The 16,884-nt window shown below is 39.0% G+C and overlaps 1 protein-coding gene across 4 annotated transcripts; it reads left to right on the top strand.

Annotated features, from left to right (window-relative positions):
* The first annotated feature begins 965 nt into the window (after positions 1-965).
* Positions 966-16,780, top strand: acbd5a (acyl-CoA binding domain containing 5a). 4 transcript variants are annotated; one of them, XM_053495074.1, is made up of 13 exons: positions 966-1,023; positions 1,372-1,487; positions 5,920-6,040; positions 7,226-7,298; positions 7,395-7,512; positions 8,909-9,130; positions 9,206-9,376; positions 10,225-10,319; positions 11,321-11,510; positions 11,606-11,799; positions 13,042-13,101; positions 13,675-13,784; positions 14,177-16,780. In XM_053495074.1, the coding sequence occupies exons 2-13, from the start codon at positions 1,406-1,408 to the stop codon at positions 14,187-14,189; spliced, it is 1,449 nt and encodes a 482-aa protein (XP_053351049.1). In that variant the 5' UTR covers positions 966-1,023; positions 1,372-1,405; the 3' UTR covers positions 14,190-16,780. The 4 variants fall into 4 exon arrangements, with proteins under 4 accessions (XP_053351049.1, XP_053351047.1, XP_053351046.1 ...); XM_053495072.1 differs by having other exon boundaries at positions 11,288-11,510; positions 13,678-13,784; XM_053495071.1 differs by having other exon boundaries at positions 11,288-11,510.
* Positions 16,781-16,884: the final 104 nt, after the last annotated feature.

The raw sequence follows: 16,884 nt of genomic DNA, 5'->3' as shown, positions 1-16,884 counted from the left end.
GCTGAGCCAAACTGTGATACCCGGAAGTAAATCGCTTTTTTTTTGTAGCAATAATTTGTTGTAGTGATTATTTTGAGTGCCGAAACTACACGTCCCATAAACTCTCGCGTACAAGAACACTGTCCTTTTCTTTTTACGTTGTGTTTCTAAACACATTAAAAGAATAGGCGAAAATAAACGTATTAGGATAATAAAATCTCTATAAATGATTGCATGCTGCCGTGTTGTTTAGGGTGTTCGGGGGGCGGGGGATTGAGGTTGAGAGGAGAGAACAAAACAGACCAGAATGGAACACAGCTTGAGTGCCCGGATAAGAGCGCGGAGTCTGATTGGTCAAATCGAAGTAACAAAGTTACTTCTAGAAAAATGGAGGTGTTTAAATCTTCTTTCACGTTTAAATACAGTACGAAATTAAAATGTAAAAATTAAACTACTATATATAACCTAATACAAATATAAGGTGGTGTATTTTAAATCATCTTTTTAATAAATTAGTAAACTGACAAATATTTCAGTCCTTTAATAAAATAACAAAGTTGTCTAAAGCATAAAAATCATCTCGCCTTATTCGATTATCAAATCAAAATATCACTTTAAGCAGAGCGAGAGAAAGAGAGGGGGAGGGGCGAGAGAGAGTGGAATGCTGGGATATGTAGTTTACACATCCGGTCGCGTGAATAATAATAACCTACTTTTGCGAGTCATGCAGCCAAATTGTTTAGTCTGTAAAACATTTAAACATATAACTATACTATCAAAATCATGAATGAAAATTTGTGCACGACTCTACACAATTTAATGTTTTCTAGGGCAATGAACTAAAGCCGATGTTCAGACTACACTTCCGGCTTAGCAGGACCCTCCCGCAATGCATTGTGGTCTTTGCGGTGCGGAATGATCGTTTATTATGTGTGTTTGTATTGTAATAGAACTACAGTTCCCAGGTGCCTTATGCAACTGTCATTAGGGCTTTCGAGGCTAGGTCAGGTTTCCGAGGTGTTCATCGCAGGTGTTTAGCTAATGGTGAGGGATTATGGTGTTGTTGGTGTTTTTTAATGTGTTTAATTGGGATTTTTAATAACAGAAGAGTGTTTTGTCGAGTTGCTGATGGTTGTTTGAGGTTAAGGGAGATAGTGTGTGACATGTCGCCATGTTTGATGTTTTGTTAAGGACATTAGGTAGATGTGTTTGTTGTTGCATGCATGGCTGTAAACAAATAATAATAATAATAATAATACAATAATAATAAGTAGTAGTAGTCTGTTTGTTAATGTTAATGATAATCTGGGGTTTGGGTTTGCATGACAATCTTTTTAAAACTTAATGAATCCCAAATATTTTCCTGTTTTTTTTTTTATTTTTTATCTCCAGATTTAATCAGACAATCTGTTTTTTCCTGATAATCATGATGGATGATGAATCCAGATCCGTCCATGAGCAAAGGTTTGATGCTGCGGTCAAAGTGATCCAAAGTTTACCTGCAAATGGTAAGTCAGTTATTTAAAACTAAATACGAGGAGGTGTCAAAAAGTTTCGAGAATTATGCGCAACAGATCCGGTACGTCCTCCCTCAGGCGCATTAAAACATGACAGTTTGGCCCCTGGGGACGAATTCTCGATGCACAACACCGTGATTGTTGATGCACTCGGTCGAGCTGTGAATGACAATGCTCTTCCACTGTGAAGACTGTTGCTCCGTCTCAGGGTCGCCCTCGTACACCTAACTCCCGTCACTGGTAATGATCCTTGACATGAAAGACAGGTCTTCTGCGGCACGCTGAAGGAGTTCTATTTCGGCAGACTTCGACGTGATGTTCCTTCTGGGTCAGCAGCCTGGGCACCAACTGGATAGCAACGTGGCGCAAGTTCAAGTCACACGCGAGGATCGTCTGTACTGTTCCGTACGACACACCGACAACGAAAGCAAATTCAAATTTTATTTGTTTCATACACAGTACAATATGCAGTGAAATGCTTAAACCACCGCCAGTGACCTTAAAAAGTAAAAACCGTTAACAAGAAATAAATAGAACAAAATATAAAAAACATTTTCAGGGGTTGAGCCTGTTGAAGGTCTTCCTGATCTCTCGTCGTCTTCCAGTCAAGCTCTTCCGCTCTTGAAGTGCACATGCCACTCAGAACAACTCGTAGCAGCAGCATCGTAAAACGTGCCGAATCACATCAAACGTCTCCGTGAGGATGGGTATAGATTGGCCCAGTTTCACTCAGGATTTCACATTCGCTCTTTGTTCTGACTCGCCGTCCATGATGAAATAGCAGTTGTTAGAATAGTTGTCCGATGTACACTGGACAATGTCTTTTGGCACACTGACTTATGAATGTCTGTGAGTGTGCGTGCATCCTTGTGCTGCCATCTGCTGGCGTGTAACAAAACTAGTCTCGGAACTTTTTGCCACCACCTCGTATTACAGGTATCTCTGAGAGGTCATGTGCTACTTCTAACTCATGTTCACACACACACACGCACATGTTTAGAGTGTGTTAGTTCAGCTCAGTTTAGGTCTATTCTCATTTGCAAGATATCAACTTCGTGATCATGACAGATGAATTTGTGCTTGAGTCGAGTATGGGAATCTTTTCCGAGTTAAAATATGACAGTAAGTACTGTACATTTTCAGTTTTCTTTTTATTGTATTGTTAACTGCAAATAGATTTGATAAAAGAGATCAGTGATCTATGAGACAGTCTGTGTGATTGCTGATGATTTTCTTCCAATTATGCAAAATGACAACACAGTTATGAGGGTAAAATATTATTCTGTATCTGTACTGCATATAAAGATAGAATAGCGTTAAAGCACTCTGGTTCTAACCTCTACACTCTACAGTTAACACCAGGAAATCAGTTCATCACCCCAACAGTTTTCACGATTTTAATTATTTTATAGAAGCTTCATGTCAGAGAAAGCAATAATAAGTTAAAGACAAAGCACAATGTAAACTCAAAGATGAAGCGAAGTAATAATAAATGTCTAATAAAATGATAAATGTAATTAAAGAATAAACAAAGGTATAATTTTTTTTTTTTTTTTTGTCTAATATGAAGAATAAAACTCTAGTGCTAGGTGTACATCTCAAAGAACGATCTTTAATGAAGCTTTTCGTAACCGAATCTGAGGCTGTTTAAAAGTTTGTGAATGGACATTCCTTTCCTTAAATTTAAGGTGTGTTTGGAACAAAAATAGACAGAGCGAGAGAGATCCGTGACTGAGATACTGAAGAAAGACATACTGTATTCTCTTCTCAGCGCTAAACTGTTTGTGTATTGTGTACTAGCTTTAGTCTAGTAGCTCTAAACCCTGGCTGATCATTGACATCTGTGTGGAATTAGACTTTTGTCAAGAACTAGAGACTAACAAGAATAAAGAAATTAAACAAAAATGGATTTATTGAAAGGGAATAAAAAATTATTTCCTCAGCTTTTCGCTTTTCGTTTTCTCTCTTCAATTCCTTTTTTTTCTCCACTTTTCATTATCTCTCCTCCACTTTTCTCTTTTCATTTTCTCTCTTCCGCTTTTTACTTTCTTTCTCTCCTCGGCTGTTCACTTTCTTTCTCTCCTCGGCTGTTCACTTTCTTTCTCTCCTTAGCTGTTCACTTTCTTTTTTCTACTCGGCTGTTCACTTTTTCTCTCCTCGGCTTTCCACTTTCTTTCTCTCCTCGGCTTTCCACTTTCTTTCTCTCCTCGGCTGTTCACTTTCTTTCTCTCCTCGGCTGTTCACTTTCTTTCTCTCCTCGGCTGTTCACTTTCTTTTTTCTACTCGGCTGTTCACTTTTTCTCTCCTCGGCTTTCCACTTTCTTTCTCTCCTCGGCTGTTCACTTTTCTCCACTGTTTACTTTCTCTCCTCCACTTTTCTCTTTTCATTTTCTCTTCTCAGCTTTTCACTTTCTCTCTTTTACTTTTTACTTTCTTTCTCTCCTCGGCTGTTCACTTTCTTTCTCTCCTCGGCTGTTCACTTTCTTTTTTCTACTCGGCTGTTCACTTTTTCTCTCCTCGGCTTTCCACTTTCTTTCTCTCCTCGGCTGTTCACTTTTCTCCACTGTTTACTTTCTCTCCTCCACTTTTCTCTTTTCATTTTCTCTTCTCAGCTTTTCACTTTCTCTCTTTTACTTTTTACTTTCTTTCTCTCCTCGGCTGTTCACTTTCTTTCTCTCCTCGGCTGTTCACTTTCTTTCTCTCCTCGGCTGTTCATTTTCTTTCTCTCCTCGGCTGTTCATTTTCTTTCTCTCCTCGGCTGTTCACTTTCTTTCTCTCCTCGGCTGTTCACTTTCTTTCTCTCCTCGGCTGTTCACTTTCTTTCTCTCCTCGGCTTTTCACTTTCTCTCCTCCACTCCTCAGCTTCTTACTTTTTTCCTCGGCTTTCCACTTTCTTTCTCTCCTCTGCTTTTTACTTTCCTTCTGTTCCCAGCTTTTTTTTCTCGGCTTTTCACTTTCTCTCCACCACTTTTCGCTTTTAATTTTCTTTTCTCCACTTTTCACTTTCTCTCTTCGGCTTTTCAATTTCTTTTTTTTTTTCTAATTTAAATTTTCTCTCCTCTATTTTTTGAATTTCATATTCTCTTCTCGGCTGTTCATTTTCGTCCATTGTTCACTTTCTCTCCTCCACTTTTCTCTTTTTATTTTTTCTTCTCAGCTTTTCACTTTCTCTCCTCCGGTTTTTACTTGCTTTCTCTCCTCGGCTGTTCACTTTTTTTCTCTCCTCGGCTGTTCACTTTCTTTCTCTCCTCGGCTGTTCACTTTCTTTCTCTCCTCGGCTGTTCATTTTCTTTCTCTCCTCGGCTGTTCACTTTCTTTCTCTCCTCGGCTGTTCACTTTCTTTCTCTCCTCGGCTGTTCACTTTCTTTCTCTCCTCGGCTTTTCACTTTCTCTCCTCCACTCCTCAGCTTCTTACTTTTTTCCTCGGCTTTCCACTTTCTTTCTCTCCTCTGCTTTTTACTTTCCTTCTGTTCCCAGCTTTTTTTTCTCGGCTTTTCACTTTCTCTCCACCACTTTTCGCTTTTAATTTTCTTTTCTCCACTTTTCACTTTCTCTCTTCGGCTTTTCAATTTCTTTTTTTTTTTCTAATTTTAATTTTCTCTCCTCTATTTTTTGAATTTCATATTCTCTTCTCGGCTGTTCATTTTCGTCCATTGTTCACTTTCTCTCCTCCACTTTTCTCTTTTTATTTTTTCTTCTCAGCTTTTCACTTTCTCTCCTCCGGTTTTTACTTGCTTTCTCTCCTCGGCTGTTCACTTTCTTTCTCTCCTCGGCTGTTCACTTTCTTTCTCTCCTCGGCTGTTCACTTTCTTTCTCTCCTCGGCTGTTCACTTTCTTTCTCTCCTCGGCTGTTCACTTTCTTTCTCTCGCTGGCTTTCCACTTTCTTTCTCTCCTCGGCTTTCCACTTTCTTTCTCTCCTCTGCTTTTCTTTTTCTCTTCTCGGCTTTTTTCTTTTTTTCCTCCACTTTTCTATTTTAATTTTCTCTTCTCAGCTTTTTACTTTCTTTCTCTCCTCTGCTTTTCACTTTCGAATTCTGCCACAAGCCAGAGTAAGGTGGTACAGTTCTGCTTACTTCTTAGGCAGCCTTTTTTAAAACTTTTTTAGCCTTTTAAGTTTATAGCCGAGATGCGATTTTTATTTCAGAATCTCGATAGCTACTCTATAATCACAGCCCGGGCTTTAAGAAGGGATGTGTGTGTGTCAGCATTAAGGCTCACATGAGCTGAATTATTTCCGTGGTGGATAATCGTTCATGGTCACGAAGGATTATACACACACGTTTATTAAGCATGTGTTTGCCTTATTTCTTTAAAGAAGTCTCTACCCAGAAAAATATTGTCCTTGATAACAGATGAGTGTATTGTAATAATTAGCTGGTTTATTTTGAACTCAAAATTTTGATGCTCCGTCTGATCCCGCAGGTTCCTTTCAGCCGTCCAATGAAATGATGCTGAAATTCTACAGCTACTACAAGCAGGCGACTCTGGGCCCGTGCAACATTCCCCGCCCGGGCTTCTGGGATCCCGTCGGCAAAGTCAAATGGTACCAAAACATCCTCCAGCACACAGTCTCTCTTTAGCTTTCAACTTTGCCAAACTCCGGGTTATTTATTGAGCTTGAGATTGCTCTGATCTGTGGATTTCACCTTAGACCTAGTTACATGAGCCACATTGTTGTTGGGTTGAAAGTTCAATCAGCCAAACCTGATAACTGAGATATACTAATACTGATACTGATTGTAGTTTTTTATATACAGTATATATATATATATATATATATATATATATATAATGTATATATACTGTATATATAAATAAACCTCAATCACTAATTGTATACCGATTGTAGCTATATATATATATATACACACGTTACGTTATTTCACAGATGAGTTCAGATTGTGCAAAAAAGATATAATGCGTTGCATAACTTTTAAGTGCAAAAGTTTTCTTACAGTTTTCTGGAATTCTCAAGGGCCAGAAGTATTGGAACATTTTCGGAAAAAGGTTCAACAATCGTCAGCGGTCGTTACAGTGAGGCGCTTATTGAAGAGCTGACGACTACAGAGGACTGATATTCGAGGGCGTTGTGATCTCGCATGACGATGCACATCCAAACACGTCTGTGTCCTTCCGTTGATCTCGCTCCATCTGACTTTCACCTGTTTGGTTCCCTGAAAACAGCCTTCTGATGAAGAAGTGAAGACAGCGGTTCATTCGTGACTCGCAACGCAGCCGTGAACATTTTTTTAATGAGGGAATACAAAAGTGTGTCTACAGATGGACAAAGTGTATTGAAAAGAAATAAGATTATATATATTTTTTTAATTATGCATTTGTCTCTTCTAAAAGTTAGTTAAACAAATGAATTCTACATGCAAAACAAGGATAATTTTAAAGTCACCCTTGTGTAATGCACTACAGATGTGTTTAAACGTTTTATCTGGCACAGGGTTGGAAGACTAATTGTGTAAAAAAAAAAAAAAAAGAGTGTCTGAGTAAACTTTATCGTCCCTCTAAGGTTTATTCACACGGCGTAGTTTACTTACTAAGAACTGACTGTTTGCTTGTATAGAAACAAGTCTGATAGAAAGAGATCTGAGTGTCCTTAAATAAATAGCACATAGACATCGGTCACATGATCAGCAGTGTGGAGAATCCAAAAATTGGCTAATAATGCAGAAAAGTATTTACGTCCTGTGTGTGTGTGTGTGTGTGTGTGTTGTAGGGATGCATGGCACTCACTGGGAGATATGCCAAAGGAAGACGCCATGACGGCGTACGTGGATGACCTCAAACTGGTAACCATCTGTGTCTGTCCATTTTAACAATAGTTATTAGTTTTATGTGACATTTAATCACCTGAACCTTTTTTTTTTTTTTTTTTATGTGTTCAGATTCTTGAAAGCATGCCCATGACCGAGCAGGTGGAACAGCTTCTGCAGGTCCTCGGGCCGTTCTACGAGCTCGTAGATGGGAAGAAGAAGATCAGCCAAGTTTCAGACCTGACCGTAGGTGAGACAAGATCCTCATCAACACTGTGCACAGGACTAGCAAATCAGATCAGGAGGCGTGGCCTCTGTACCCCTCACTGACCTATCAGAGCCTGTGAGTTCCACTGAAAGCTTCTTAGCATGGTACTTTCAGATTAGGAGGCGTGGCCTGTGAGGTCCTTGACCTGTCTGTCCCAGGAGGTGTGACCTTATTGTTTGGTCAGTCTCAATGAAGGAGGCGTGTTCTTTATTCCTGTTAATCCCAGCGAAGGAGGTGTGGCCTTAGTATCATCAGTTTCAGTGTGATTTTAAACCTGTATTTCTTATTAATGGAATGGTTGTCTAAATTCCTGTTAGTCCCAGTGTAAGACGTTTGACCTTTATGTCTGTCAGTCTCATTGAAGGAGACATGGCTTCTTTACTGTTCATTCTCTTCGGAGGAGGCGTGGCCTTTATTCCTGCTAGTCCCAGTGAAAGAGGCGTGGCCTCTATTCTGGTCAGTCTCATTGAGGGAGGCGTGGCCTTTATTTCTGTTATCCCAAGTGAAAGGCATGGCCACAGCGATTGTCAGTCCCGGTGACAGAGGTGTGGCCTAAGTGCCTGTCAGTCTCGGTGACAGAGGTGTGGCCTAAGCGCCTGTCAGTCCCGGTGACAGAGGTGTGGCCTAAGCGCCTGTCAGCCCCAGTAAAAGAGGTATGGTCAAAGTGTCTGTCAGCCCCAGTGAAGGAGGCGTGGCCTTTATTCCTGTTATCCTGAGTAAAAGGCGTGGCTAACGTACCTGTCAGTCCCAGTGAAAGAGGTGTGGCCTCTCTGCTGGTCAGTATCTTGGAAAGAGACGTGGCCTTTATTCCCGCTAGTCTCAGTGAAAGAGGTGTGGCCTAAATTACTATCAGCTGCAGTGAAGAAGGCGGGGACTCTTTCCTGTACTTCTCACTGATGAAAGCTTTAACCGCAGGCCTGTGGTTTTCCTGCAGAAGTAGGAACTGCCTGTATACTTCATTAAATACGTTGGTCTTAAATACAATAGTCTAAACTAATCCATGCCTCCCTGATATCAGTTTAAACATAATCAGTTTTATCACTCTTTATTAATTAATTTATTGTTATTATTTTTTTAATGCTAACATGCTGAATGTACGTTTGGTTCTGTGCTCAGCCCAGTTGGAAAAATTTGCTAGACAGCTTGAAGGCAAGTGTGTATTAAACATGTATCTTTCCCCTGTAGTCTTCCTCCTACAGTAAAAAAAAAAACGTAGTGTAACATTTAGATTGTAGAAACGAGTCCCAAACCTCGACTCCACATGTAGCTGATTAGTTTTTGTATGGATTAGTCCCAGCGATGATATGTTAGACTAGATTTTACCTCAGGTCATAAATGTTTAAGAATCTGTGATGTAAGACTCCGCGGCGATCCCCAGGCCTCGGCAACATGATGTCGGCACCACCAAAGAGCGTCACAAAAAGCGTCATCAGGACCATGGAGATGAACGGCACCTTGGACGGCTACGGTCCTAAAAAAGCAGACGCTCCGACGATCAAGGAGAAAGAGAAGGAAGACGAGGATGATGATGATGATGATGATGATGATGACAGTGGAGATGAGAATGAAGAGGAAGACCAGAGTGAACAGCTGCAAAAAGGTAATTAAGTGTAAAATTTAATACAATAAGAAATACGTTGTTATATTGTAAAATATTTTTTTGTGCATGTTTTAGTTTCCGCGCTGAAGAAAAAGTCCTCAGCGGAAAAAGGACTTGCGAACGGTAGGATCGAGCAGAAGGGGTCTCCCGTGACGAACGGCACACCCTGCTCTAAATCCGACCTGAACGGGAAAGACGCGGAGGAGAACGACGGAGAGATACGACACGTTAACGGGCACGCTACAGGTGACACTACAGCGCGCTCGTTAAGGGAGCGGTGTTTGATTAAAGTGTGACTTTGGTGCTGGCTCCTCCAATCTTAGACATAGCGCAGAGAATTAAACAATGACAGAGTGGTTTCCACAGTGCTGTGAAAAAGTATTGGCCTCCTGATTTTTTTATTTTTATTTTGTTTGCATATTTGTCACACTTAAATGATTGAGATCATCAAACAAATTATTTCTTGCAAAGTGTTTACACAAAGATAACCCAAGTAAATACAAAATGCAGTTTTTAAATGAAGCTGCATGCCTTGTGTGAAAAAAAGTAATTCCCCACCCTTGCCGAATCATGAATGAACTTATTAAAGCCAAGTTGCCACACCCAGGCCCTGATTACTGCCAGACCTGTCGAATTAAGAAATCACAAAGTCAAGTCAAGGACAGGTGAGAAGTAATTGACATGTTATCAGTCTGGAAAGGGTTTCCAAGCCATTTCTGGTGGACCACGGTCGGAGCCATTGTCCACATATGGAGCAAAAAGAGTGAGAAAGAAGAATACTTTTTCACAGCAGTGTACATTATAGATATAATGCATCAAACGGTGCTTCACTTTCATTAGAAGTCGACATTTTTACTGATAAGCTGTCACATGCAGCATTGTTACAAGTTACAGCTTTGGAGTACACTGAAGACTTTAACATTCCTTCCTTAAATGTTAAAGAAACCTCTGCTTATAGAAAACTCCCCCGTGTAGTTCCAGGCATTTTAAGTCTCCCTAGTTGTCTTTGCTCGATTTAGCAAAATAATCTTTTAAAACTCTTTTAAAAACTCTTTTTGTTTGTTTTTGTTTTTTTGTCATTGTGATTTCCCCAGATGATGATGAAGACGTGCTCAGCGCTCATCACGTGGCCTCAGACTCCGACAGTGAGGTTTACTGCGACTCTGTGGACCAGTTTGGTGCGGAGGAGGTGAGAGAAAGCCTTCTGCGCCGAATCTGGACCCAATCCAGTCTCACTTTTTGTTTCTGACTCGTCCCATTAAAGTGTGAAGTGTTTTAAGGGCGAGGACACTGTTATATATCATTCATAAGGCAAAGTATGCAGCGTATCTTGTTATTGTTAAACAGCTACTGTAAGGGTTAGCTCCATTGTCTAAAGGCCTTGGCAGAAGTTACAGCTTTACTGTTATAAAGCGCTGAGACTGGAGATTCCTTCCATAAATGTCATATAATTGTTTCCTTATAGAAAACATCACCATATATATTGTTCACCCACCTTTAACATAATTATAAGTAGTCCCTGGCTTAGTTATAATTTTCTGCAGATACGAAACCGCAGTTCTACTTCTAGTTCAATGTAGGAGAAATAAGTCGGCCTCATCGGTCTCAGTGAATCAGTCCAGGAGCATGAATATAGAAAATGTCTGTCCTGTAAAGCTGTCCTGATGGTGAATAATCCTAATTTCGGAAAATCCTCAACGAAACAAGAGTTCACAGTCTAATACAGTGGAAAACAGCTCCGAGACAAAATGGCGTTCAGGATTCCCCTCGCAATTTAAGGGCGCAGAGACAACACTGTTACATTTTATGTTTGTTGAAACGGGACAAATTTTGTCAAGTGCGTTAGATTGTATACTTGTGTCAAAGACGTTTGACACAAATATACGTTTAAATAAGAATTTATGGGACTTGAGAACAAATCCGACTTACAAACGGAACAGAACTCGTTCTTAAGTCGGAGACTGCCTGTACTACTAACAGCAAAACACTGTACATGTTATATTGTTGTTCAGAGCAGAGACATTATTTTTTTTATTATAATTAGTCATAAATGGTGTAATGGTACATACGAATATATTTGGAGTATATTTAACTTTTTAAGAAAATGCATTATTATTATTAATATAAGAGCATATGATCTTGTTTACGCGTATGCAGCAGAGCGGTGATTATCACGTGATCCTCCCTCAGGAGAAAAGCCACAGCACTCAGGAGAAGCTGCACTCTTCAGAAATCGGCTCTGAAACCCTGATGAGAGAACAGGATGGCGTTCAGCACGGAGGAGAAGACGGGAAGAAAAATGGAGGAGGAGGAGGAGGAGTGCAGAGAACCAGCCTGAGCATGGGCAGACACGGCAGCTCTCTGATCAGGAGAGGACGAGGTACAGCCTCAGTGTAAAAATCACACTTTAGATTAAACTTCTTAGTATATGTGGTGCTTTTTTTTTTTTTTTTAAATAACCCTCTTTTACCTCAGGGTCTAGGACTTCAGAGTCAGGGGTCACAGGGTCATTACAGGGTGCAGGAGGTGCCGGGGAGCGCCGGGGGTCTGATGGAGCTGGTGGTGGAGATCTGAACGAGCAGATCGTCGTGGTTTTAACGCGACTCCAGGAGGACATGCAGAGCGTACTCGAGAGACTGCACACACTCGAGGCTCTTACAGCTTCACAGGTGAGAGCCTGGAGCGCACACACACACACACGGGTGTAAAGGATGGCCCAGAATCCTTCACTGACTGAAAAACTGGTGCAGTGTAGTATTTCAGCTGACACTTTCAGTGTATAATAAACCCTTTGATAAAGGACAAAGTGAGGAGTTTTTCTCGACAGAAAAGTGATCTGGATTTCCAGTCAGAATATAAATCAAGTGCCTTATACGTTTTTAATACTAAGATTAAATATTAAGTTATTAGGATTCCTTTTTTATGTTATCCTCAATTAGGATTAGTTACAAAGTGATTTAAAGTTTTAGGATTACATTTAATCAATTGAAAATAATTTTTACATGTGAGGATTAGGTTTATGTAACTAGGATCATTTCTTTCGTAGGATTTTAGGGTTGGGTATATAAAATTTAATTAGTTTGTTTTAGCAAGATTAGGTTAGAAATTATGAGAATTAGGTTTTAGTAATTTAGTAGGTTAATGTCATTTAAATTAGGTTAGAAATGATTAGGAAGAAGTTTATCTTAGGGTGAGGTTTTATGTTAGGATTAAGTGTTTGTTATCAGGATTAGGTGTTAAAATTAATAGGATTGGGTTCATGTAATCAGGGTTAGATTTAGGTTATTAGGATCAAGTTAGAAATTTGGAGAATCATAAAATTATTACAATAGGATTTTTTAAATTAAGATTATGTTGATTAGATTAGATGGTTTTATGTTGTTAGGACTAAGTGTATGTTATCAGGCAGGGTTTAAAATAGGTTTGGGTTCATGTTATCAGATTATTAGGATTTCAGGAGTTTGGATTAAGTTAAAATAATTTGATCTAGGTTTATGTAAAGAGGATTAGATTTTTGTTATCAGGATCAGGTGTAAAATGGTTCGAATTGGCTATTCAGGTTTTTATCAGGAATAGGTTTATGGTATTAGGATTTTTTTTTATGTTATCAAAACTAGGTCTCTGCTATTAGGACTGCTTTTTAAATTATTAGGATCGGGTTTATGTTTTCAGGATCTGGTTTATGACGGAAAAAACAAAGCAGTTTAGTCTGGCTTTACCACGATTCTGTTGCAAATTTGGCACAAAACACTCATACATCTTGTTTAAGATCCGCCGGTAAGTACAAAGAGTGACTAAGAGAGTACAGAGAGAGAGAGTGAGAGTACAGAGAGTGACTGTATACCGGTGATCTAAGTAAAGCAGCTTGTGCTTTCGACTCTCCTGTGATTTCCACATTTTGCTCTCCCCAGGCGAGATCAGCAGCCTTGCCCTCAGAATATCTGCTTCCTCCAGCCAGCAGGACTCGTAGGGTAGGTTGTGTAACATTTGACATTTTAAACGGTCATGATTAACGTCTGAGCCAGAACCAGCTGCACTTTGACACTTAAAGCTGAACCAGATTTTCTGCACCTGCACTCGTCTAATGCAGAAAGCCTTAACTGCAGTTGCAGCTGGCTACAGTGTTTTTTATATATGAAAATATATAAAATATGTGTAATAGGACTGAGAGAACTTTTTCAAGGTAGAAGGGGTGTTCAAGTCAAACCAGGACTTTTAATGGTGCAGAATAACAGAACCGTTGTGAGAGAAAACATTCCCTTTATTTCTCTATATAATCTCCTGCTATACTAATCCCACTTATCCCAGTGTTTCACTAGTTCTTGGACACCATCAAGATATAAAGTTTGAACTGTGCTTGAGGTCTTCTGTAATCAACAATTGTTTTTTACACTTTCATACACCATAAAATTCCTCACAAGTTTGACTTGAACGCCTCTCGTATTTTTTCGATGTTATTAAGACAGTAACAGCCCAGATTCCTGACTCAGCTACTCCTGGTTGAACTTAACATTATTAATATGAGTTTGTTTGTTTTTTCCCAGAAGCCGTCCTGGTGGCCGTTTGACGTCTCCCCAGGCACCGTGGCCTTCGCCCTCGTCTGGCCCTTCATCGCACAGTGGCTCATTCGCATGTATTTCCAGAGGTGGAGAAGGTAACACTTTGGCATTAATGATCAACACTGCAGCAGGATTTAACTGTTTTTATTCAATCAGGTGCAAAGTCACTAAAACACTGTCTGAAAACCTTTCTTGGTGATTTTTTTTTTCATTTTAACTAAATGCTTATGTATAAAGGGAGTTAAAGCCTCATTTTACCTTATATACTTTATATCAGATACTTTTTTGTATGGAAAAAGAAAAACTTTAGTTTTATTAATCTAGGCTGGATTATTCAGTCTTCATATTTTCATAAAATGTTTTATAAAAATATGTAATACATGTATAAAAGCAGCAACTTTACTTGTGATAACTTAACACACCCCTGTATATCAATATGAACTGTTTACACTAATATATACGACTACTATCTGATCCTTTCTTGTAGAAGACTCCGCTGAGACGCGGTGGACGCCGGGTGCATGCGGTGCGGACGCCGGGGTCCCCTGTCGCGTCCCGTCTTTTCTAACTCTCGCTTTTGCACTACGATGAAGACGCTGAGATTAGCGAGCATCGAAAAAGACTGATTAGATAAACACGTGCTGCTTTTAAAAGGCTTTTTGTACCTTTTTTTTTTTTTTTTGGTTTGTCTTTGGTCTAATACTAAAAGTGCAAATATTTACATACACTGCTTAGTTTGAGAAAATTTGTAGTGAAGATAAATTCTATATTGCATTATTATTATTATTACTACTACTACTTTCATATTGAAATCTAACAGGGCATTATAACACGTTAATACGGCGTTAATAAGGAGACATGCCACTTGTCGCGCTTCACCATAAAGCTGCTAATAGACAGACATCAACTCAGTAGGAATTAAACTGTATAATTTAATATAAATGATTTGGGTTTGGCTTTGATCCCGAGGTTAAGGCGGAACGGTTGCGAATGAATGTTATTTGAAGGATGATGAGTCTTTATGTGAGTTTGTACATGTGAGCTGGAGACGTAATCAAAGCCATACTCACAAATGCTGCATATCAGCGCTGATGTAGACTAGGACCATGCAGATTCGTTACAGAAGTAAAGCCTTTTCCTGAGCTGGTAATATCAAGGGTACCACTAGGACAGGGTTCATCAACTCATCGTAAAAGGTAGTTTAAGTGGAGTTCAGAGGAAAGCACGATCCATCCTCTTCCACATACCTGAGCTCACAGACGGTGACGATTTACTGTCGCCACCATGACTGACAACATAGTCAGAGAGTACGCCCCTCCCACCTAAAGAGCCCTGATTTTGTTTTTCTCCCAGCTTTAAATCTCTGACATCAGAATGTTACAAGTTAATACAGAGAAGGTTTTTTGTGAAATCCTGTCACGTTTCCAGGGAGAAGAGGAATGAACGGCGTACCCTTGATAGTTCCACTCCAGCGATAAGGAAAAGCAGCTTAGTTTTGGTAGCTTAATTTCTGAGTGTAAAAAGGAAAGTGACATAAAAAAAACCTTGAAGTGTGTGACGCTTATGAAAAATATTAATTTCCATATTTAAATAAAATCTGATTTTAGGTGATTTCACACTTGGCGTTTTTCCCCCCTCCTCCTCCCGCTCTGTTGTTTATCACTGCAATTTAAATTTTATGTAATTTTTTTTTTTTCGTCATCACACTTAACAGGAAAATTTACAGAAAAGCACAATGTGACATCCTTTTTTTTTTTTTTTTTTTTACCTGGCAACCAATCAGGGTGCAAAAAAGGAGAACAATTCTCATTAGCGAGCATTTATGTGAAGATTCCTTTCATGAGATGTTAAATACGTTGTGAGGTAAATTCATGATGTACGTCACGTGACCTCCCGCGATTTTGCAATTCACTGAGGTCATGAGATTCTCTAATTTAAAATTTTCTGACTCAAAAGCAACAACCTTTTTTTTTTTAACTATGCTAAGTAGCTAGCTGGTTACAGTGCATGTTGTATAAATCTAAAAAAAGTCATGCTAACCTATGACTTGTAAGTTATTATTGATGTATTGCCAAATCTCAAGTGAAACCAGTCTGGTCTTTTCACACATATTCAGTGGAAAGCGCTATCTACCCTCTTACCCATACATAACTTTAAACGAGAGAACACAGCAGTTTTTCCCTCCACAACAATCTCCTGTTTCTCCAATCATTTTTTTTCCCCTCAAAAGTAAACGCCAAGTGTGAAAGCACCTTTATAAAACAGTTCATGTCTGTATGGAGATCTAAAAAGGATAATTTTTTAAGTTGATGCTATGAAGGGAAAATAAATGTAAATTTACATATCACTGTATACAAGAGTCGTACAAAACAAGTGTATTAGGGCTAACGCTGTACGTTTCGCATCGACACGCCTGTAAATGTAGATATTAGCCAGAAACCATAAACAACTAGTGTTAAATATCTATACACAATAATCAACAGCACATCCTAATAACACTTTTATTCTAAGAAAAAAAGTCATGCCATAACCTCTGAAACACTAAGGTTTAATCTGTCTTTTTTTGTTGTTGTTCTTGTCATCCATCTTGTGCACAAACCGTTTACTTTTTGATTTATTGTATATACATGTCTACTTACATACTTACTCCCTCTTTGATGCGTTCAAGTCAAACTGGGACTAAATGGTCCTTTAATTATTTTTCTTGGATCAATATATTCTAAGACAAGACGGTTGTTGTGTTCGTTAACACTTTGCATTACGAATGCAGTTCTGTTCATCCTTCGAACCTTGAGTTTTGTTTCCTCTTGGTGTAAATTGTTAAATAATGTTAATAGTTATAATATGTGTATATTAGAAATCGACTTGTATGATAGATTTAACTGAAAAGTGATTTTAATTGTAACATACTGTAATGTAGAGCTGGCTTCTTTGAAACAGTAAATTAGATGATGTAACTAAAAGCTGCGTTTTATTAGAAACACTTATCTTTCTATCAATGACCACATTACTTTTTTTCCCCCAAGGAGCGTCAGTGCACATTCTTACTGTTAACCTGAAGCACGAATAAAGTTTTTAGAGAGCTTTCGGAGTTCGCTCGTCTTCTTTACAAGTGCAGATTGAAGGTTGTAAGATGAATGGTGTGAATGGTTTAAGCCTTTATAAGGAATTCAATGAAATACTTAGAAATTTTTC

Source organism: Clarias gariepinus, chromosome 4 (genome assembly GCF_024256425.1).
Source record: "Clarias gariepinus isolate MV-2021 ecotype Netherlands chromosome 4, CGAR_prim_01v2, whole genome shotgun sequence".
Taxonomy (NCBI): domain Eukaryota; kingdom Metazoa; phylum Chordata; class Actinopteri; order Siluriformes; family Clariidae; genus Clarias; species Clarias gariepinus.
Note: the sequence above shows the minus strand (reverse complement) of the source record. Positions and strands in the feature narration are given on the sequence as shown.

Coding starts and splice junctions, on each gene's coding strand:
- acbd5a (XM_053495071.1), top strand. CDS start 1,406: ATGATGGATGATGAATCCAGATCCGTCCATGAGCAAAGGTTTGATGCT. Junction 11,511..11,605: donor TCTGATCAGGAGAGGACGAG/GTACAGCCTCAG, acceptor CTTTTACCTCAG/GGTCTAGGACTTCAGAGTCA. Junction 11,800..13,041: donor AGGCTCTTACAGCTTCACAG/GTGAGAGCCTGG, acceptor TGCTCTCCCCAG/GCGAGATCAGCAGCCTTGCC.